This window comes from Chiloscyllium punctatum, chromosome 14 (genome assembly GCF_047496795.1).
Source record: "Chiloscyllium punctatum isolate Juve2018m chromosome 14, sChiPun1.3, whole genome shotgun sequence".
In the NCBI taxonomy this organism is placed as follows: domain Eukaryota; kingdom Metazoa; phylum Chordata; class Chondrichthyes; order Orectolobiformes; family Hemiscylliidae; genus Chiloscyllium; species Chiloscyllium punctatum.
Window position 1 is genome coordinate 1,588,717 of NC_092752.1, and position 24,375 is coordinate 1,613,091.

Consider the following 24,375-nt stretch of genomic DNA (forward strand, 5'->3'; position numbering starts at 1 on the left):
AGGTATTAGCTCCATGTATTTATCCAGGGTATCTCTTCCTGGCACACCTGCCAGTTATACCTGCAGCCAAACAATGGTTTCAACAATAGATGCTGAGCAACTGTGCATCATTTTCAGACGCTCAGTCCCCCAGAAACTAAAGAATGTTTTTGCTCTGTGGCCAACACTGAATGGCACATTTTAATTTTTCAATTCAGTGAAAACAGAATATTGTGTATACTTTGGGAGTTCACCTGTAGGACCTGAAATTGGCCCAGTGCCATAATCTGAAGTGAGATCACTTAACCTGGGAAAATCAACAATTTTAGCCATGCAGTTCAAGAAAAGGAGCCACTTTAAAAAAGCCAACAGGTTAGTGAACATCTCTTGCAACACCTGTTTGAAATAGATTCTGGATTTGAGTGTTGGTCTGCCAAACGTGGCACAATTCAGACTTTTTTCTCTTGTTAACAATGAATTCAGGTCCTTAATGTGTACTGCAAGTGCCAACTACTTGCCGTGAGAGACTAACTTTACATAATAGAACAAAGTTAATGTCATATCCTGTTGGTGTACATAGTGTGTGGTCAATGTTCCTAGATTATGCTGAGGAACAAAGAGCAGAGTATGAACATTGTTTGCGGAACATTGAGTTTGAATGCCTATTCCATTTATGGCCAAGGTCACACATTCACGGAGGGTGTTTATTCAAATAACCAACATCAATGATTTCATCACAGAATGAAATGCCAGATAATGTTAACCAATAAACAACTTTTCATTTGAATGCACTCGCTTTAATAAAATCCCAGCCTCGATCCTCCTGATTGTAATATCATCAGTGTTTTTGAAAAAAATAATAAGCATGAGAACTCATTGGAATGTAGGCCCACATGTCTGAGGTTTTTTAATTGTTCAACAGAACATGCATCACTGGGTGGGCCAGCATTTACTGTCAATCCCTAATCACACTTAAACTGCTGGGGTGTAGGAACACCCACAGTGTTGTCAGGAAGAGAGTTCTCGGAGATTAATCCAATGAACAAATGGTGATTTGGTTCCAAGTTAGGATGGTTTGTCAGAGTGGCCTGGAGGGATGGTGTTCCCATGTATCTGCTGCCCTTATACTTCAATGTGATAGACGCTGTGGGTTTAGAAGGTGCTGTTAAGGAGACTTAGTGAGTTTCTGCAGTGAATCTTGTGGACAGTATATACTGCTGCCATGGTGGCAAAGGGAGAGAGTGTTAAAAGTTGTGGATGGGGACACCCATCAAGCAGCTGCTTTGTCCTGGATGGTGTTGAGCTTCTTGAGTGTTGTTGGAGCTGTCCCTATCCAGGCAAATGGGGAATATTCCATCACACTCAACTTAGGAAGACAGGAGGTGAGGTACTCGGCAAGAATTCAAGTCCCTAACCTTCATTAACAGTTACAGCATTTATATGGCTAGTCCAGTTCAGTTCCTGATTAATGGTAACCCCCAGAATGTTGATAGTTAGGGATTCAGTCATGGTAACGCCATTGAACATCAAGGGGCAATGGTTAGATTGTGTACTGTTGGAGATGGTCATTGCCTGGCACTTGTGCAGTGCAAATATTACTTACAATTTACTGGCCTATGCCTGAATATTGAACACAGACTGTTTCAGTATCTGAAGAGTTGCAAATGATGAATATGCAATCATCAGCGAACATCCCATGACTGACCTTATGAAGGAGAGAAAGTCATTGATGAAGCAGCTGAAGATGGCTGAGTCGACATCACTCCCCCAAGAGAATCTTTGCAGAGATGTCCTGGAGCTGAGATGATTGGTCTCCCACTACAACAACCATTTTCTCTGTGCCACCTATGACTCTAACCAATGGAGAGTTTCTCCTGATTCTGACTGAGTCCAGTTTTGCTACAGCTCCTTTATGCCACACTTGGTCAAATGTGACCTTGACGTCAAAAGCTGCAACTCCACTTCACTTCTGGACTTTAACTCTTCTGTCTGTCTGAACTTGGACCAAAGCTGTAACAAGGTCAGGAGCTAATAGCCCTGACAGAAACTAAGTTGAGCATCAGTGAGCACTTTATCCAGTTCCCCAGTAAAAGAATAACGCTATCACCGACACTTTCCATCACGTTCCTGACAATGGAGAGTAGACTTATAGGTCTTTAGTTTTGTCTTGCTTTTAGTGCACAGGATAAAGCTGGGCAATTTCCACATTGTTGAGTAGATGCCAATATTGCAAAGCCTAGCTAGGGGAGTGGCTGGTTCTTTAACACTGTTAGTGGCACAAGTCTTTAATATCATTGTTAGAATACTGGCACAAGCCTTTGCTGTACCCAGTATCTTCAGCTATTTCTCGACATCACAGAGAGTGAACCAAATTCATTATCATCTGTGATGCTGTGATCCTCTAGGAGAGGCTGAAATGGATCAGCCACTTGTTCCTTTTGGCTCAACTTAGATGTACTTATATTAGCCTCGCCTTTCACACTGCTGCACTTGTCTTCTCATGATTGAGGGTGGGGATATTTGACAAGCCTGATCTGTCAGAGTTATTTAATTGTCCACCACAGTTCATGACCGGCTGTACAGGACCGCAGCACTCAAATCTTATCTGTTAGTTACTTGATCACTTAGTCCAGTCTACTGCATGCTGCTTATGCAGTGTGACATGCAGCCAATCCTGTTGTGCAGCTTCACAGGCTTCCTGCAGTCTGTTTTGAGACAAAATGATAGTTCTGTTCCAGTGCGATCCCACGTAAAAAGAAAATCATGTCACAGCTGCACCATTTAAACCGATGGGACCGGAAATGTATTATAGACAATACTGGTAAGGAAAATTTGCATTCTACAAGTTACGGTCTAAATTCTTCAATTGTGTTATAGCCAATTTGCGTTGAAGAAACGCGCGTTCTAGCAGAACTGACTGCTGCTACTGCTCCTCCTCTTCATTGAACCAGTGTTGTTGTTCTCGTGGTTTGAGGACAATAGGATATATGTTGGGCCAAGAGGTCACAAATTGTGGTCAAATACAATTCTGCTTCCCTTGATGGCACAAAGTGCCTCATGAATGCCCTGTTTTAAATTTAAAAATCACACAACACTATGTTATAGTCCAGCAGGCTTATTTGGAAGCACTAGCTTTCAAAGCACTGCTCCTTCATCAGGTGGTTGTTGCTCCAAAAGCTAGTGCTTCCAAACAAACCTGTTGGACTATAACCTGGTGTTGTGTGATTTTTAACTTTGTCCCCAGTCCAACACCGGCACCTCCAAGTCACAGTTTTAAATTGCCAGATCTGTTTTAAGCCCGTCCCACTTAGCAAAGTGATAGCACCATGCAGCACTACAGAGGGTATTCCTAATGCGAATATGGGACTTTGTCTCCATAAGGACTGTGTGCTGTTCATTCTCTTGAATGCTGTCACCAACAGATGCGCCTGTGGCAAGTAGATTGGTGAGGACAGGGTGAAATCAGTTTTGCTGGTTCCCTCATCTCTTGCTGCATGTCCTCAAAACATTAGCCTGGGATTCCAAATTACTCTTCCAGTGACATCACCACGGCACTGTGCACCCCCCCCCCCAAACATTGAAATTAAAACATGCCTGAGTAAATGGTAATCTACTTCCAAACATTAAATTATTTCATTCTATCCTTAACATCTTGATTATTGTTCTCATGAATAACGTTCCACATATTTATGTTCAATTTTTCATTAACAGGCTATCAACTTATTGTGTATGTTATTGACACCTAGTACATTTGAAAGTGAGTTCATGCACTCTCTAAAAGTAACAATGGTCTAAATATTGGCAATATAAAGGCAAAAGGCAAATATCCATTTCTTTGCCATGAAAAGATTTATCTTAAAATATATTTAATTTTAATATCAATATTACCCTGCACAGTTGAACAGGACATCAATATTTTCAATGTCCTTGGCCAGCATTTCTACTTGCACTTTCTGAGTCACATCCAGTACTTTCGTTTCAATACCTGTTAGGAAACAAAAATGTTGAACAGAAATTCAGGTTAGTTTATTGCTTAGCAATAAGGGGACAATAATAGAGAATTCACAAGACTTACAATGCATGTTGTTCAGAATTACACAGGATATATGACACACCCTTAAGCTCAATCAACCCACGAGTGTTATGGTCCAGTCAAATTTTGTCCTGTCCAACCTTAATCTCACCCTATCAGCACAATTCCTTCCACCTTTTCCCACACATCCCATTAAATGTATCAATACTATTCACCTCCACCACTCCCACGGTAGTAAATTCCATACTCTCACGCTCTGCTCAAAAACATTTCTTCAGAATTCTCTATTGCACCAGCATCTGTAGCATGGCTGAATTAACAATTCAGTTTGAGATTGAGTAACTCAGGTTGAAAACAACACTGGATTAGTGGTGCTGGAAGAGCACAGCAGTTCAGGCAGCATCCAACGAGCAGCGAAATCAACGTTTCGGGCAAAAACCCTTCATCAGGAATAGGATAAGTTTCTCCGTGTAACCCTTTATCCCCTTGACAATCAAGAGTCTATCTATCTCCGTCTTAAATATACTCAATGCCCTGGCCTCCACAGCCTTCTGTGGCAGTGAATTCCATAGATTCCCCACTCTCTGGCTGAAGGAGTTTCTCATTATCTCCATTCTAAAAGGTCTTCCCTTTACTCTACGGCTGTGCCCTCAGCTCCCAGTCTCTCCTACCAATGGAAACATCTTCCCAACATCAACTCTGTCTAGGCCATTTAGTATTCTATTGATTTCAATTAGATCCACCTCATCCTTCTAAACTTCCACAAGTATAGACTCAGATTCCTCAAACGTTCCTCATATGTTAAAACTTTTCATTCCTGGGACCATTCTCATGAACCTCTTCTGAACATCCAGGGCCAGTACATCCTTCCTAAAAGATGGGGCCCAAAACTGTGCAAAATATTCCAAATGTGGTCTGACCAGAGCCTTACAGCGTCTCAGAAGTACATCCCTGTTTTTATATTCAAGTCCTCTCAAAATAAATACCATAATTGCATTTCCTTTTCTAACAACTGACTCAATTTGCAAGTTTACCATGAGAGAATCCTGGACTAGAATTCCCAAGTCTCTTTGCACTTCAGACTTCTGAATTTTCTCCCCATTTAGAAAGTAGTCCATGCTTCTATTCTTCCTACCAAATTGCATTACCTCACACTTTCCCATGTTGTACTCCATCTGCCACTTCTCTGCCCACTCTCCTAACCTGTCCAAATCCTTCTGCACTGAAAATGTGTTGCTGGAAAAGTGCTTTTCCAGCAACACATTTTCAGCTCTGATCTCCAGCATCTGCAGTCCTCACTTTCTCCTCAAATCCTTTTGCAGCCTCCCTGCCTCCTCAATGCTACCTGACCCTCTACCTATCTTTGTATCATCTGCAAACCGAGCCAGAATGCCCTCAGTTCCTTCATCGAGATCATTAACATATAAAAAGTGAAAAGCTGTGGTTTCAACACTGACTCTTGCGGATCACCACTTGTCACTGACTGCCACACTGAGAAGGACTCTTTTATCCCCACTCTCTGCCAATGCCAGACAGCCAATCTTCTATCTTGCCTCTAATACCATGGGCCCTTGTCTTACTCAGCATTCTCCTGTGTGACATCTTGTCAAAGACCTTCTTGAAGTCCAGGTGGACAACATCCCTTGGCTCTCCTTGGTCTAACCTGCTTGTTACCTCCTCAAATAATTCTCACAGATTTATTATGCATGACCTCCCCTTGATGAAACCATGTTGACTTTGCCCTATTTTACTGTATACTTCCAAGTATTCAGAAATCTCATCCTTCACAATGGACTCCAAAATCTAACGCAATGTAGATTAGGCTAAGCGGCCATTTGCCTTACTCCCTTTTTAAACAGGGGTGTCATGTTAGTGATTTTCCAGTCCTCTGGGACCATTCCTAACTCTAGTGATTCCTGAAAGACCACCACTAACTAACACCTCCGCTATGGGGAAATAATAATGGGGAACAAATGAAAATAAGGGAGTTGAATAAATACTTTGCATCAGTCTTCACAGTGGAAGGCACTAACAGGATTCCAAAATACCAAATCAAGGGGCAAGAGAAACAAACACAATAACTACCACTAGGGAAAAGTACCAGGAGGGTGTATAAGGCTAAATGTTGACATGTCCTTGGGACCTGATTGGCTGCACCTGAATATATTAAAGGAAATTGCCACAGCGATAATGGATGCACTCTAGAAGCCAAAACTATGAATGTAACCCCCTTGTTCAATAGGGGAAGGAGAAAGAAAAGCAGGTAACTGTAGGCTACTTTAGCTTAACATTTCTCATTGGGAAAATGTTAGAATCTATGATAAAGGATGTAATATCCAAGCATTTAAAAAAACATGTAACTAACCAGAGTTGGCTAAGCCTCACAAAGGGGGAATTATGTCTAACAAATTTATTAGAATTCTTTGAACAGTTAACAAGCAGGATAGAGTAATGATAAGTAGCTGTAATTTATTTGCGTTTCTAGAAGGTGTTTGACAAGGGGTCACACATTAGACTACTTAATGAGATAAATGCCCATGGTGTCAGCGGTGGGGGGGTTGGGTTGGGAAGTGGATTACCATGGGTAGATAACCGGTGACTAATAGAACAGGATTGGGATAAGGAAGGCATTTTCAAGATGGTGACGTGTAACTAGTAGAGTATTATGTAGATCAGTATAGGGCCACAATTATTTCCAATAGACATTAATGATGTGGATGAGCAAAGCGATTGTACTGTCATAAAATGTGCGGATGATACATAAAGAGGTGGGAGGGCAAGTGATGAGGATGGCACACAGAGTCTGCAGCAACATGATACCAATGGACACAAATCTGGCAGATCAAACACAATGTGGGAAAATATTAGTTTACACTCTTTGGCAGGATAAGGGGGAGCTACAACAGGGTCCTAGAGCATAAATCAGAAATAGGGTGATAGGGCCTTGGTTTCAAAGGGAAGGGAGTAGAAAAATGGGAAAGTCTTGCTAAAACTGTACAAGGTATTAGTCAGGCCATTACTAGAATTTGTGTCCCCTTATCTAAGAAATAGAGTGACATTGGAGGTAAGATTAGAGTGATGCTGGAAAGGTACAGCAGGTCAGACAGCATCTGAGGAGCAGGAGAGTCTATGTTTCAGAAAAAAGCCCTTCACGTCGATTTTCCTGCACCTCGGATATTGCCTGACCTGCTGCGCTTTTCCAGCACCACTCTGACCTTGATTCCAATCTCCAGCATCTGCAGTACCCACTTCTGCCTCGTTGACATTGGAGGTAATCGAGAGAAGGTTCGCAAGCTGACCCTGGGGATGAGGAGAGATCCAGCAGGTTCTGCCTTTCTAATTAGAGTTTAGAAGAATAAGAGGAAATCTTAATGAAACATGAGATTCTTCAGGGACTTGACAGGGAAGATGCAGAAAGGTTGTTTCTCCTGTGGGAGAGTCTAGGACCAGAGGGTATAATCTCAAACTAAGGGGTCACACATTTAACAGAGATGGGGAGAAACTTCTTCGATCAGAGGTTAGTGAATCTGTGGGATTGTTTACTACACAGGGCTGTAGAGACTGGGCTGTTAAGTATATTTAAGGCTGAGACAGACAGGTATTTAATCATTAAGAGAATCTAAGGTTTTATAGGGAAAAGGAACATGGAGGGGAGGATTATCAGATCAACCATGATATAATTGAATGGCAAAGTAGACAGACAGGAGGCTGGAAGAACACAGCAAGCCAGGCAGGTGAGAAGTCAATGTTTCGGGTGTAACCCTATGTCTCTAACTATTATTGAATGGCAAAGTGGAATTGATGAGCTGATTGATCAACATCATTTCCAATGTCTCATAGTCCTAGGATCAATTTTCTGTGCCTTCATAAATTCAATTACCTCTTTTCAAATTATGCTTTAGGAGCATCTGTTCCCTTGATGAAGCGAGACATAACATATTCAGTTAGTATCTCAGCCATGACAGTGGCCTTCACACATAAACACCGTTCTTACTTCCTAATCAATCCCATGCCTCCTTTTATCACAAGGTGTGGAGAGAATGCATCGGCCTCCAAACAGCCTGTCTACTGGTCCTTTAATCACCGCCTGACCCACACACAGCAGAGTCTGAAACTTGCACATTGAACTGATAAACCATCTCACCATCCCATCGAATCGCAAGGGAAGGAAAACATCCTGGATCCTGAGAGTGTGTCTATGAAGGAGAAAAGACTGCTTATAATTGTATAGAAGATTTTTGGACTGCCTTTCTTTTTCCATCCTCTCACATTGCTTCGTTTATTTTCATAGAATCCCTACAGTGTGGAAACAGGCCATTTGGCCTAACAAGTCCACACCACCAAAGAGTATTCCCCCCTCCAGACCCATTCCCCTACCCTTTTACTCTACATTTACCCCTGACTAATGCACCTAACCTACTCATCCCTGAACATACCATGGGGTAATGTAGTATGGCCAATTCACCTGACCTTTTTGGACTGTGGGAGAAAACCGGAGCACCCTGAAGAAACTAACACAGACAGTCACCCGGGGCTGGAATTGAACCTGGATCCCTGGGGCTGCGAGGCAGCAGTGCTAACCACTGAGTCTCCCTGCCGCCCCAACATGTGGTGCCAATCAAGTTGGCTGCTTTGTCCTGGATGGTGTCAAGCTTCTTGAATGTTGTTGGAGCTGCTCCCATCCAGGCAAATGGGGAGTATTCCATCCCACTCCTGACTGTGCCTTGTAGATGGTGGACGGGCTATGGAGAGTCAGGAGGGGAGTTACCAGCCACAGTATCCCTAGCCTCTGACCTGCTCTTGTAGCTATTATTTTCACATGGTGAGTGCATTTGAGTTTCTGTTGAGAGGCGTTTTGATTGGTTGAAAAGGAGACTTTAATTGCTAGAGGTTTTACCATGGAAGATGTAACAGTTTGATTGATATTTAATAGTTAAGCTTTGTCTAGATTTTATGCCAGAAGGTTTGATTCTGATCGATTCTGGCTTCGCCCTGGGAAATGAACAGTGAATGACTGTGGACAGATGCAGTGTATGTGTGTGTTCATTCTGTCTGCCTGATACATTGATGTTGAAAATGTGGTGCTGGAAAAGCGCAGCAGGTCAGGCAGCATCCAAGGAGCAAGAGAATCGACGTTTCGGGCATGAGCCCTTCTTCAGGAAAGAAACGTCGATTCTCCTGCTCCTTGGATGCTGCCTGACCTGCTGCGCTTTTCCAGCAACACATTTTCAGCTCTGATCTCCAGCATCTGCAGTCCTCACTTTCTCCTGATACATTGATGTATCAGGAGACGGTTCTCTCACTTGGCTGGATGGCTGGTTTCTGATGAAGAGTGATGCCTCCAGCACAGGTTTAGTTCTTGCACTGCCTGAGACTACCATCAAGGTCCCATCTTGTCCACCTCCCCCCTCGACTGAGGGGTAATGATCTCCAGATTAAACTCAGCACACAGTTGTCTCTCTCTATTGAGAGCAGCTCAATGATCCTTTGGGACAATAGGGACTCGACCTATTGATAAATGCTGCTTCCAGTACATGCCACTCTGCAAGTCCAATTTACAACTGGTAATTCTTCACACAGTCACGATTATCCAGCAACCATTGTCCAAGTGTAGAACCTGATGTGCCTTTGGAGCCAGTGCTGAAAATATTCCAAATGCAGCCTGGACAGGAATGGCCAGTTACCCTGTTTGCTGCAAACAGCCAAAGGGAAATGTGAAACAAAAACCAAAATTGCTGGAAAAGCTCAGCAAGTCTAGCAGCATCTGTGGAGAGAAATTAGAGTTAACATTTTGGGTCAAGTGACCCTTCCTCAGAAAAGGAAATGTTGCTTGATATGTGCTGATCAATGCTTCCAGGACAGGGATAGCATGGGGTTAGATACACAGTAAAGATCCCTATATTCTACTTCCAACAAAACTTCTTAATTCAACTTCTGGTAGAATTACAACATTTTGAAGGCATCTAGGTGGACACATGAATAGGAGGGGTTAAGAGAGATATGAGTCAAATGCTGGCAAATGGGACTAGCTTAAGTTAGGATACCTGGTCAGCATGGATGAGTTGGACTGAAGGGCCTGTTTCCATGCTGTACATCTCTATGACTCTATGATCTGCCAGTCCTAGGGATGTACAATCCAAGTACTGGAACCACATCACAACAAAATAGGGACAAAGAGAGCAGGATGAAAAGCATCATCAAATTATCTTTTGTCAGCAATATTAAACTTTTATACTCAGCCAGGCATTGTGGTTCAGGATTCCAATACATCTCTCATCTGCACTGTTGAGTGATTATAACACAACAACATCACCTAGTGCTGGTCTTGTCTTACTATATGTTCGATCAAAACATAAACCTATCCACCATATCAGCAGCAAGATGCACTTCAATAGCACGCTTATTATAAAACATCACAAGGCTCTTCATTATGGGAAAGTCAGACAGTATAGAGCTCAAAATAAACACTGTCAGCACTGTTCAAAGGTTTGGAAGCTCGGTAAAATGGGATGATAACAGTCTATTTAAATGTTTTTCAGAATAAATCAAACAGGATTCAATCAAAACTGATTCAGTTGCTAAGTTAGAATCATTTAGTCAAAGAGTTTTGCAGCATAGATAGAGACTCTTTGACCCATCATGTCCACACTGATTATTGTAATCTCATTTTCTGGCACTTAGCCCATAGCCTTATACACTAAAGCACTGTAAGGGTTCATCCAAACAGTTCTTAAATACCTTGAGGTTTCCTGTTTCTGCCCTCCTTCCAGGCAATGAGCTCCAAGTACCCACACCACTCTGCGTGAAAATAAAACATGTTCCTGACCTTTACTTAATCCATTTGATATGATCCCACTTCAACTTTTCCAGTTCTAGAAATCAAATACTCAGACTTAATCTAAGCTTGTAATTGCCATGATGATCATCATTGTCTCATTGCCATTTTGGAATGGTGGCTGCATGGTGACCGAGACTAACAACTGAATATTCAAGGATACTCAACATTTAGGAAGGAGAGACTAAAAGTAAAGGAGGTGCTGATAATTACAGATGGAGTTAATTCTTTAGTGAGAGAGAGGATATTGGATCAGAAAAAACAAGATGCAGAATGTGTCTGGATAGAGCTAAGAAATAGTAGGGGTGATAAATGTTGGCTGGAGCTATGTATAGGAATACAACACAGTCCAGTAATGTGGGATACTGAGTACACCAGGAAATTGGATGTGCATGTAAGAAGGCTGATGCAGTAATCATAGATATTTCAATCTACATATAGACTGGGGAAATCTCATGAGCACTATTGCTGGTGGAGGATAAGTTCCTCATATGTACATGATTTTCTCAAGCAGTATGTTTAGGAAACAATTAGAAACAGACTGCTTTTGATTTTTTTTTAGGAAAAGAACCCACTTGCCCCAAACATCTAACAAAAACACAAACTGCGAGAAAAGCTCAACAGGTCTGACAGCATTCGTGGAGAGAAATCAGAGTTAACATTTCAGGTCGAGAGACCCTTCCTCGAAAGAGGGGGTTTCTCTGATTTCTCTCCACAGATGCTGCCAGATTTGCTAAGCTTTTCCGGCAATTTCTGTTTTTGTTTCTGATTTACAGCTTCTGTAGTTCTTTCAGTTTTTAGTCCCAAATATCTGTTTTCCGTGTGTTAACTGATCCTCAATCCACACGAATACATTACCCCAGGACTGGGACTCTATCATTTACAATAATCTTTCATGTGACACTTCATCTAATGCCTTCAGGAAGCCTGAATAAACTGCATCTATCCTTCATCAACTCTGCTTATTCTATCCTCAAATTACCACAGCAAATTAATCAAACATGATTTCCTTTCCACAAAACCATGAAGACTCTGTCTGACTACTTTAAGCTTTCTAAATGTCTTGTTATTTCTTCCTTAATAGCATTTTCCCAATGACAAATAACAGGTCTCCAGTATCTTGCATTCTGTCGCTCTCCCTTCTTGAAGAGGGGAGTCACATTCGCATTTTTTTCACATCGCTGGAACCCTCCTGGAATCTAGTGAATTCTGAATACTTTCAGCAATGCCTCCTATCCCAGCAGCCACTTCCTTTAAACCCCTTGAATGCAGGCCATCACATCCTGGTGCCTTGTCTGCCTTTAGTCCTATTGTTCTGTCAAATACTTTGTTCGTCATGATACAGACTATTACAAGATCTTTCCTGCTGTTAGTACCTGGTGTACTGGATATCCTTGGGATGTTTATTGTAACCTCCACCATGAAGACAATGCAAAATATTGGTTTAAGTGACCAGCCAATGTCCTGTACCTCATGATCAATTCCCCAATCACATCCTCAATCACATCCACATTCACTTTAGCTACTTTCTCCTTTTCTAAAAACAGTTAGAAGCTTTTGCTGTTTGTTTTTATATTACTTGGCAATATACTTGCATGTTGTGGTTCTGTTCGCCGAGCTGGGAATTTGTCTTGCAAAGGTTTCGTCCCCTGTCTAGGTGACATCCTCAGTGCTTGGGAGCCTCCTGTGAAGCCAGAAGCCAATTATACTTGCATATAATTTTTCTCCCTTTTTATTAGTTTTATAGCCCTCTGATGCTGGTTTCTAAATTAATCCTAACCTCTGGCCAGCCACTGGTAATCACCACTTGATTTGCTTTAGCTTTTAATTGGACAGCCTTCTTGAACAGTTCAGGAAATCACGTGTGGTTCATCTTTCTCATCAAATCCTTCTTTTTGACAGGAATAATTTTTTTTCTGAGCATTATGAAACATTTGCCTTATTGTCGACAGGTCTTCCACTTTGTCTAATTACCCAGCTCGCTTTAGACAACTCTTTCTTTATACCTCTGCAATTACTCTTCTTTCGGTTAAGGACACTGAACCAAGACCCCTGTTGCTCTCTCCTTCAAACCAGATTTGAGAGTGTAACATATTGTGGTCACTACTCTCTAGACGATCATTAACTCTGAAATCAGGACTGAGATGAGGAAGAATGTCTTCACTCTGAGAGTTGTGAACCTGTGGAATTCTCTCCCACAGGAAGCTGCTGGGGCCAGTTCATTAGGTAGATTCAAGAGGGAACTGGACATGGCCCTTGCACCTAAAGGGATCAAGGGGGATGGGGAGAGGGGGCAGGAGTGGGATAGTGAGATTGCATGATCAGCCATGATCATATTGAATGGTGGGGCAGGCTGAAGGGACCCACTCCTGCACCTATTTTCTATGTTTCTATCTCTTATCAATTCTATCTCAAAGTAGTCTGTTTCCAGGTACATTCTACAACTTACTATCCCAAGGAACACTCTCTAATGCACCCTACTTCCATGTCTACTTTGATGATCTGATTTGTCCAGCCAATATGCAGATTGAAGTCATCCATGATAATTGCAGTACCTGCTTACATACATCCTTTATTTCCAGATTTATACATTGCCCTTCATTGAGACAACTCCCATCTGTAACGTCTTTCCCTTGCTATTCCATACTTGCACCCAAACACATCATTGTCTATTACACTTGTATCACTATTCATCACCTTATTGATACCTACTGAAAGTTTCCTACATTAACAAACATGATTTGGAGATGCCGGTGTTGGACTGGGGTGTACAAAGTTAAAAATCACACACCAGGTTATAGTCCAACAGGTTTAATTGGAAGCACACTAGCTTTCGGAGCGACGCTCCTTCATCAGGTGATAGTGGAGGGCTCAATCGTAACGATCGAGCCCTCCACAATCACCTGATGAAGGAGCGTCGCTCCGAAAGCTAGTGTGCTTCCAATTAAACCTGTTGGACTATAACCTGGTATGTGATTTTTAACTTAATTAACAAAGCTACTCTTTCTCCATTTCCTCAGAGTGTAAATTACTCTTGGGAAGTGAATTGCTGGTCCCGGTATCACTGCAGCACGAGGGGTATGTCTCTGTAATTGCTTCATTCATTCATTTACTTCTATTTGTGACATTTGCTATGAATGCTGCCTGAAGAGCCTTATCACAGCACTGCCACTGTATAAAAGGTGGCCATTTGGCCCACAGTGCCTGCACCAGCTCTTCAGGCAAGCATCATTACCTGCTGCCAACCTCCTGTCTTTCCCCCAATTCCCTGCACACTATTCCTTTCTAAATCATCAACAAATGCCTTTTTGAATACACCAAGCTTTACTTTTTCCCATTATTATTTACTTTGATTCTAATTCCTGCTCCACTATTCGTATATATTTTCTACACTTTCCTGTTGCACTTTGATTATTGTTCACCTCTTCACTGCCCTGCACCTCTGTTCTTTCATTTCTTTTAAATGAAAGCTCTATCTATAATGACAGTTAAATGTTTCACCAGGACTCTGGCCTCAGCATGGTTGAAATGAAGGCCCTCCCATTAGGACAGCTCTCTTTTCCCCATACTGAACCTATGCTCCATGCTTTGAAACCCTTTTCTTCTTCAATCTTCTTCCTCAATTCCTCTCTAACCTTATTTACTAACACAGTCTGCACGTGGCTCAGGCAATAGTCTGGAGATTTATTACTTCTGTGATTCTACTTAATTTAGTCCCAGACTGCTCATAAGCCCTCAGCAGAACCTCTTTCCTAGTCCTACATATGCCATTGTTACCCAGGTGAACTCAACAATGAGATCTTTCCACTTCCACTCCAGCCAAGAAGAGATGTCCTCAAACTTGGCCACCAGGTCAGTGACACTGCCTTCAGGGCTTTGCTGCAGATAGCAGTACAGGGGAACTGCAATTATCTGAACGTGATGGGCGGGCACTGTTTCATTCGGATAATCGATTATTCGGTTCATCGATTAAATGCCTTTCCTCTGGGGCTCGGAGTTTTTAAAAAGTCTGCTCCCCGTTCAGGAGACTGCAGCAGCACACAGCGCACGAGGACCCCCCCCCCCGCCCCCAACTCCACACAATATGCCCCCCCACCCCTCTGCCCTAGCCCCATCCAACTCTGCTCCCTACACCCCCCGCCTCCAACACTACCCACCCAACCCCGAACACACACACACACACACCCCTTCCCCCCGACCCCCTCTCCAGGGCAGTCGGACTGGACACCAACAAGACTGCTGCTGCAGTTGCCTTTGTTGGGTAAGTGTCCAAACAGGGGGCAGACACACACGGGCAGAGACACACACACACACACACACGCATGCACGCACGCACACACACACACACACACACACAACCTACCTATAACTGCAACTTTTTGACAGGTTCCACATTTGCCCTGTACAGGACAATGTTGGAGAGATTATCTGGGGAAGGGGGGTCTAGGGTACACCCCTGTGTAGAACTCCAGGGAAAGTTTGGGGAGAGAGAGGGTGGGAGGTCAGTCAGTTGGAGACTGTGCCTGTTTAATCACTGTAAACAAAAGACGCGATCAGTGTTGGAAACAAGTCTTTGGTGTAATGTTTCTATCGGGACCTCGAGATCTCCTTCAGTTAATCAGATTTTCGGATAATTGGTATTCGGATAATCGAGGTTCCTCTGTATATATTCCATTGACCCTGGCATCTCCATATTACTGCTCCATTTCTCTGCTCTTTCTCTTTCTCTCCTTGAATGGTTATCTGTACCAATGCTGTGGTCAGTTTGCTCAATCTCTCTGCAGGCTTGTCCACAGTTGGAGTAAGAACCTCAATCCTACTTGTCTCAGACAATGTCTAAGCCTCCTACAAATTCTGGATCCCAATACCTGCCTCATTCATAGTCACACCCTCCTGTTCCTGACCCCAGACTAAACTGGATGAAATTAATCGGAGGGGCCTGACTGTTTCCTGAAACAGCGTGTGGATACCTCTCCCCTGTCCTGATGTGTTGCAGTGTCTGTAGTTCAGATTCCAACTCATCAACTCAGAGCTGTAGCTCCTCAAGCAGCCAAGGCTGTTGTAGCTGTGATCACCATGGTTCACACTAGTGACCACCAGCTCCCACATACTACAGCTGTAACACATCGCCTGCCCAGCCACCTTGGCTCAGTTCAATGTTATGTACTTTAAAAGGGAATTTTCTGAGTGCACCCTTCAGAGGTAATAATGGTTCCTGTTTGAAACCAATTGGTCAATGGAAACAGACATGGGAGAAATATCCACCAATGACTTACCTGATTTCCTGTGTTTTTTACTGCAAAATATACTTTATTCACAGAAGATTATCTATAAATACATACAAAGGGTACTATAACAGTTCTGTACAATATTTACAGAAAAAAACAAACATCGCACTGGAATTGGACAGTCCTCAGACCTTCCTGTGGTTGCAAGCCAAAGGCATTTTCAACTCACAGCGGAACCCTGTTTACACTCATTACCGTTTACACTCATAAATGTTTAACACATTACCGTTAACACTCATAACTATTTAACACTCATTACCGTTTAACACTCATTACCGTTTTACACTCATTAGTGCAGGACCCTGTTTACACTCATTACTGGATTACACTCATTACTGGTTTACACTCATTACTGTTTACACTCATTAGTGCAGGACCCTGTTTACACTCATTACTGGATTACACTCATTACTGGTTTACACTCATTACTGTTTACACTCATTAGTGCAGGACCCTGTTTCCACTCATTACCGTTTACATTCATGCAGGACATTATTTACATTCATTTGAGGCAATAGGAGAGTCTGACAACTGAACAGACCATCTTTATTCTGTGCCTTCTCCATCATCACGCCCTAACCACGTGACGCCTGGAGGAATACCTCATCTTCTGCCTTGGGACCCTCCAACCCCATGACATCAACATGGACTTCACCAGTTTCCTCATTTCCCCTTCCCCTCAACCTTACCCCAATTCCAACTTTCCAGCTCAGCATGTCCTCATGACCTGTCCTACTTGTCCATCTTCCTTCCCACCTATCCACTCCACTCTCCTCTCAGACCTCTCCCCTTTACCCCCATCTTCACCCACCTATTGTACTCTCAGCTACCTTCTCCCCTGCCCCAACCCTCCCATTTATCTCTCCACCCCCGAGGCTTCCAGCCTCATTCCTGATGAAGGGCTTATGCCTGAAACATCGATTTTTCCTGCTCCTCGGATGCTGCCTGACCTGCTATGCTTTTCCAGCATCTGCAGACCTCACTTTTGCCGTCTTTATTGTTTGGAGAGGGACCTTACACGGTGGTCTTTCCCCACCGCGCCTTGGCAGCAGCTACCCCAAGCTTCAGCGCATCCCTCAACACATTGTCCTGGACCTTGGAATGTACCAGTCTGCAACACTCAGTTGGGGGTCAACTCCTTCAACTGGAAAAAGTGAGGACTGCAGATGCTGGAAACTACAGTTTAGATCAGAGTGGTGCTGGAAAAGCACAGCAGGTCAGGCAGCATCCTTCAACTGGAAAACCAGCAAGTTTTGGGCAGACCAATAAGTGTCTTTCACTGAGTTGATGGTCCTCCAGACAGTTGATGTTTGTTTCCGTGTGCGTCCTGAGGACCAGACTGGAGAACACAGAGTCCCACGTCATGGAGCTGCTCGGGGTAAACCTTAATAAAAACCATGGCTTCTCTCTCCAGCTTTCCCTTGCAAAGGCACATTCCAGCAGGAGATGTGTGACAGTCTCTTTACCAGTGTAGCCACTTTGAGGGCAGCATTGGTGATGTACAGAGACCAGGTGTGCACTTCTCACCACCAGCCAAATGATGTCTTGGTTACTTGTTGGAAAGCTCTGGTGATGAGGCATTTTACCAAGTGACTGGCAGTCTGCTCAGGTAACAACCTGACAAGATCCACCCTCTCCTTTTCCCTCTGGGTCTCGAGGATGCCACGTGCTGACCTCTACCTGAAGGGTGCATCGTAGCTTGTTTGCAGGTTTCTTCACAAGCGTCAACTGATACAGAACAGTCCAACTATTCGGAGCATTCTGCAGCAATGAAACCAGACCCACCCTTCCCAATGTGCACAGCCTGATGCAGCCAATAAGTTTCAATATAGTTCTGGCAGATAGGAAGAGGGGCCTCTCTGCTCCTCACCCAGGGCTGCTCCCAGTCTGCCTCACAGCAACACTGACTGATGCACACTCCTCCCAATAACATGGCTCGGAACAAAATTAGAACTCATAGAATACGGGTGATCTACAGGCATGGACTGAGGATGGGTTAATGGAAAGGAAACAGAGTAGGATAAATCAGTGATTCTGTGATCAGCAGATTGTGATGAGAGGGCACTGCAAGGATCAGTGTTTCCACTTCAGCGGTTCGCAATAAATCCTGATGCTTTGAATATAGGGAAAACCATAATCGTTCCAAGTTTGTGGAATGATGAAATTAGAAACGTGTGCTGTGAGAGATGCAGAGAACCTTCAAGGGGAATTGGCCAAGTGTGTGACAGATGGAATATAAAGTGGGTAAGTGTGAGTTGATGCACTTTGGAAGGAGGAGTAGTGTAAGTGCAGAATATGTCAGAAATGTTGACAGTTTGGGAAGTGTGATGTCCAAAGGGACCTGGGTGTCCTTATCCATAAATCGCTGAAAGCTAACACCCAAGCACAGCAAGCAGTTAGGAAGACAGATGGCACACTGGCCTACATTACAACAGGGTTTAAGAACCCTGGGTGATATGGTGGTTCAGTGGTTAGCACTGCTGCCTTCCAGCGGCAGGGACTCAGGCTCAATTCCAACCTTAGGCAATGTGGAATTTGCACATTGTCCCCGTGTCTGTGTGGGTGTGCTCCAGTATCCTCCCACAATCCAAAGATGTGCAGGTCAGGTGAACTGGCTGTGCTGAATTGCCCGTAGTGTTAGGGGCATTAGTCAGGGGTAAATATAGGGTAGGGGAATGGGTCTGGGTGAGTTATTCCTTGGTGGGTCATTGTAGACTTGTTGGGCTGAAGGGCCTGTTTTCATACTGTAGAGAAGTTAATCTAAGAACAAGAGTAACAATGTTGTGCTTCAGTTCTACAGAAGCTTGCTGGGAGCACACATTAACTATTATGTACATTGTTAAGGGCCACATCCTTACATTCTCTTTATTCTGGACTGTGGACAAAATCAGATGGCTGACAATTGCGTGCGGAATGCAGCATTTGACCCATTGCAGTTTAGTAATTAAAGATAAATAATCCGATTACAGGATACTAAATACACAGAAGCCTCCATCTAAACTTCATTCAGGTTCCCGCATAGTGGCTGCAGCTGCTTGGATACAGGATGGGAACCAGCCAGCACTCTGAGCTTCCTGCTACTAACACACCTGCTTCGAATGCTCAATCTTTATCCTGGCTTTCCGCCCAAGCCAATTTCCTCTAGGTTACACAATCACACATGCAGATTCTGATATGCTGAGACAATGCAATGAGGTGAGCTGCCCCTACCATCCCCAGCCCTTGTGCAATGGGGTGTGTATGCGTTTGTGTCTCTCCATGGTCCCTCTGAATACACAGTACCCGGAGGACTCCAGGAAATACAAACTTACTGTTACTCAGAAATGGAACCATTCATTCCCCTGAGGATGTTTCCATTCCAAAGCTCAATCATAAGTAATGGGGAGAAAGGATCAATTGCCCCAGAGAGGACAAGGGCAGGAATACGCGCAAGGGAAATTGGAAAGTTGCTGGGGGTGTGGCGGGGGGAGGAATATTGCTGGGGAGAAGAAATGGGAATGGAATTTGAGGGGTCAGACAACAGAAGGTGCACAAATACGTTTGGGCAGGGTATGGAAGTGATTAGCATCTGCTGAAGTGGAGACAATATACAGGACGGTGTATGTGAGTATGTGAGTGAGTGAGAGAGAGAAAGAGCGAGACAGAGAGAGAGAGAGATAGAGCGAGAGCAAAGAGAAACAGACAGTTAGAGCAAGAGAGGAGTGATAGAGTGAGAGAGAGAGAGAGATAGAGCGAGGGAGAGAGAGAAATAGAGCAAAACAGAAAGAGAGAGATAAAACGAGAGCGAGAGAGAGAGAGCGCGAGAGAGAGAGACAGACAGATAGAGCAAGAGAGGAAAGTGATAGTGAGAGAGCGAGAGAAGGGTAGAGAGAGGAGAGTGATAGAATGAGAGAGATATAGAGCGAGAGAGAGGGAGAGTGAGGGAGAGGGAGAGAGAGAGATAGAGCAAACAAGAGAGAGAGAGAGAGAGATAAAGCAAGAGAGGAGATAGAGCAAGAGAAAGAGCGAGAGGGAGAGAGCATGAGATAGAGCAAGAGAGAGAGAGACAGATAGAGCAAGAGAGGTGAGAGATAGAGTGAGAGACAGTGAGAGAGATAGATCGAGAGAGAAAGAGAGCGAGAGAGAGAGATCGAGAGAGAGATATATAGAGATATAACAAGAGAGAGAGAGCGCAAGTGAGAGATAAAGCTAGAGAGAGAGGTAGAGCAAACAAGAGAGAGATAGAGAGAGAGATAAAGCAAGAGAGGAGATAGAGTGAGAGAGCCAGAGAGCGAGAGAGAGATAGAGTGAGAGGAAGAGAGCATGAGATAGAGCAAGAGAGAGAGAGACAGATAGATAGAGCAAGAGAGGTGAGAGATAGAGTGAGAGACAGTGAGAGAGAGATAGATCGAGAGAGAGAAAGAGAGCGAGAGATCAAGAGAAAGAGAGATAGATAGAGATATAACAAGAGAGAGAGCAACAGAGAGAGCAAGAGAGAGATAAAGCTAGAGAGAGAGGTAGAGCGAATGAGAGAGAGATAGAGTGAGAGAGATAGAGAAAGGGAGTGGGGGACAGAGTGAGGTAGAACGAGAGAGAGAGACCTAAAGCAAAATGGAGAGGTAGAGCGAGAGAGAGAGCACGAGTTAGAGCGAGAGAGAGAGACAGACAGATAAATAGAGCAAGAGAAAGATAGAGCGAGAGAGAGCAAGAGAGAGACAGAACAAGAGAGAGAAAGAGTGAGAGAGATAGAGAGAGAGACAGAGCAAGAGATAGAGCGGGAGAGAGAATGAGAGAGAGAACAAGAGAGAGAGAGACAGACAGATAAATAGAGCAAGAGAAAGATAGAGCGAGACAGAGCAAAAGAGAGAGAGAGACAGAGATAGAGAGATAGAGCGAGTGAGAGAGAGAGATAGAGACAGAGAGAGAGAGAGAGAGAGACCGAGAGAGAGAGACCGAGAGAGAGAGAGAGAGTGAGAGAGAGCAAGAGAGATAGAGCAAGAGAGAGAGAGATAGAGAGAGCGAGACAGAGCGCAAGAGACAGAGAGAGCGAGCGAGTGAGTGAGAGAGAGAGATAAAGTGAGAGAGGGAGAAAGAGATAGAGACACAGAGATAGAGCGAGAGAGAGAGAGGGCAAGAGACAGAGAGAGATAGAGACAGAGAGAGAGAGAGTGTGAGAGAGAGTGAGAGAGGTAGTGAGAGAGAGTGAGGGAGAGAGAGATAGAGCAAGAGAAAGATAGTGACAGAGAGAGAGAGATAGATAGAGTGAGAGAGAGAGAGAGAAAGAGAGAACGACAGAGTGAGAGTGAGAGAGAGCGACCTAGAGAGACAGAGAGAGAGAGATTGAGCGAGAGTGTGACATAGAGAGAGATAGAGCGAGCGAGACAGAGAGAGAGCGTGAGAGAGTGAGTGTGGGTAAGTGAGACAGACATAGTAGAGAGAGTGTGTGTGACAGTGATAGAGACAGTATGTGAGACACAGAGTGTGTGAGAGAGTAAGTGTGCAAGACAGAGTGCACGTGCAAGGAGGTACATACTACAGACAGTGTGGAATTGAAAAGCAGTGTGAGACATGTGTGTGTGTGTGAAAAACAGAGTGTGTGAGAGGGAGTGCAAAGGAGTGTGAGGGACAGAGAGCATGAGGGGCAGAGAGCGTTGGGGCCAAAAGAGCATAATTAGTCCATTCAGCCCATCGAGCCTGCTCTATCATTTGATCAGGGCTGAGATGTTTCTCACTCCCATTATCTGCCTTCTCCCCACTATTCTGATTCTTGATTATTAAGAATCTATCTGTCTATCTCTGTCTTAAATTCACTCAATGACTTGGCCTCTGTGGCAAATAGTTCCACAGATTCACCATCCTCCAGCTGAACAAATTTCTCTTCTTCCCCATAGGGAGGAGATAACCTCATGGCATTATCACTGGAACTGTTAATCCAGAGACCCAGGTAATATTCTGGAGATCTGGGTTCAAATCCTACCATGGCAGATAGTGAAACTTGAATTCAGTAAAACAAAACATCTGGAATGAAGAGTCTAATGATAACTGTGAATTGTCAAAAGAAACCCTCTGGTTCACTAATGTCCTTTAGGTAAGGAAACTGCCATCCTTACCTGCAGTTCAGGCAGCATCCAAGGAGCAGGAAAATCAATGTTTCGGGCAAAAGCCCTTCATCAGGAATAGAGGCAGGGAACCTGCAGGGTGGAGAGATGAATAAGAGGGGGGTGGGGGGTGGGGGTGGGGAGAAAGTAGCATAGAGTACAACTGGTGAATGGGGGAGGGGATGAAGGTGATTGGCCAGAGAGGAGGGTGCAGTGGATAGGAAGATAGGCAGGTAGGACAGGTCATGGGGACAGTGCTGAGCTGGAAGGTTGGAGCTGGGGTGAGGTGGGGGAAGGGGAAATGAGGAAACTAGTGAAGTCCACATTGATGCCCTGGGGTTGAAGTGTTCCGAGGTGGAAGATGAGGCGTTCTTCCTCCAGGCGTCAGGTGATGAGGGAGCGGCGGTGAAGGAGGCCCAGGACCTCCATGTCCTCGGCAGAGTGGGAGGGGGAGTTGAAATGTTGGGGCACAGGGTGGTTTGGTTGATTGGTGCGGGTGTCCCGGAGATGTTCCCTAAAGTGCTCTGCTTGGAGCAACGGATACAATAAGTGATATTGGTGGATGTGCAGGTAAGACTCTGATGGATGTGGAAGGCTCCTTTAGGGCCTTGGATGGAGGTGAGGGAGGATGTGTGGGCGCAGGTTTTACAATTCCTGCGGTGGCAGGGGAAGGTGCCAGGATGGGAAAGTGGGTTGTAGGGGGGCGTGGACCTGACCAAGTAGTCACGGAGGGAACAGTCTTTGCGGAAGGCGGAAAGGGGTGGGAAGAGAAATATATCCCTAGTGGGGGTCTTTTTGGAGATAGCAGAAATGTCGATGGATGATTTGGTTTATGCGAAGGTTGGTAGGGTGGAAGGTGAGCACCAGGGGCGTTCTGTCCTTGTTATGGTTGGAGGGGTGGGGTCTGAGGGCGGAGGTGCAGGATGTAGACGAAGTGCGTTGGAGGGCATCTTTAAGGGAAGGGAAATTGCGGTCTCTAAAGGAGGCGGCCATCTGGTGTGTTCTGTGGTGGAACTGGTCCTCCTGGGAGCAGATCCGGCGGAGGTGGAGGAATTGGGAATATGGGATGGCATTTTTGCAAGAGGTAGGGTGGGAAGAGGTGTAATCCAGGTAGCTGTGGGAGTCAGTGTCAAGTCGGTTGTCATTAATGGAGATGGAGGGGTCTAGGAAGGGGAGGGAGGTGTCAGAGATGGTCCAGGTAAATTTAAGGTCAGGGTGGAATGTGTTGGTGAAGTTGATGAATTGCTCAACCTCCTCGCGGGAGCCTGGAAGAAGAACGCCTCATCTTCCGCCTCGGAACACTTCAACCCCGGGACATCAATGTAGACTTCACTAGTTTCCTCATTTCCCCTTCCCCCACCTCACCCCAGCTCCAAACTTCCAGCTCCGCACTGTCCCCATGACTTGTCCTACCTGTCTGTCTTCCTTTCTACCTATCCACTCCACCCTCCTCTCTGACTTATCACCTCCATCCCCACCCCCATTCACCTATTGTATTCTATGCTACTTTCTCCCCACCCCCACCCCCCTCTCATTTATCTCTCCACCCCGCAGGCACCCTGCCTGTATTCCTGATGAAGGGCTTTTGCCCAAAATGTCGATTTTCCTGCTCCTTGGATGCTGCCTGAACTGCTGTGCTTTTCCAGCACCACTCTAATCTAGACTCTGGTTTCCAGCATCTGCAGCCCTTGTTTTTACCTGCCTTTGCCCACCATACCTGGTCTGGCCTCCACGTGACTACAGACCCACAGCAATGTGGTTGACCCGTAACAATTAGGGATGGGCAATAAACGCTGGCCAAGCCAGGGATGCCCTCAATTCATGAATGAATAATCAAAAACCTCAGTTCTAAAGTGTTGCCCGCTCACTCTGAGGCTGTGCCCTTGGGTCCTAGTTTCTCCTACTGGATGTCACTCTATCTAGGCCTCTTGAAACTCTAAGTTTCAGCAGAAAGCCCCCCATATCTTTCTAAACTCCATGGAGCACCAAATCCAGAGTCCTCCAGTGTTCCTCATATGACAAGCCCTTCAACCCCAGCATCATTCTTGTAAAACTATCCCCTCTAACGTCATCGTGTCCTTCCTTAGATACAGGGCTCAAAACTGCTCACAATATTCCACAGTCTGACCACAGCCTTATACAGCCTCAGCAGTACATCTCTTC

The 24,375-nt window shown here is 44.6% G+C and overlaps 1 protein-coding gene across 7 annotated transcripts in view; it reads right to left on the bottom strand.

The window, feature by feature from the left end:
* bdh2 (3-hydroxybutyrate dehydrogenase, type 2) overlaps positions 1-24,375 on the bottom strand; it is a 95,050-nt gene that overhangs the window by 38,158 nt on the left and 32,517 nt on the right. For all 7 annotated transcript variants that reach the window (XM_072583722.1, XM_072583724.1, XM_072583721.1 and 4 more), the window contains one exon: positions 3,868-3,964. In XM_072583722.1, the coding sequence (XP_072439823.1) occupies positions 3,868-3,964 (97 nt within the window). The remainder of the gene's footprint in view (positions 1-3,867; positions 3,965-24,375) is intronic.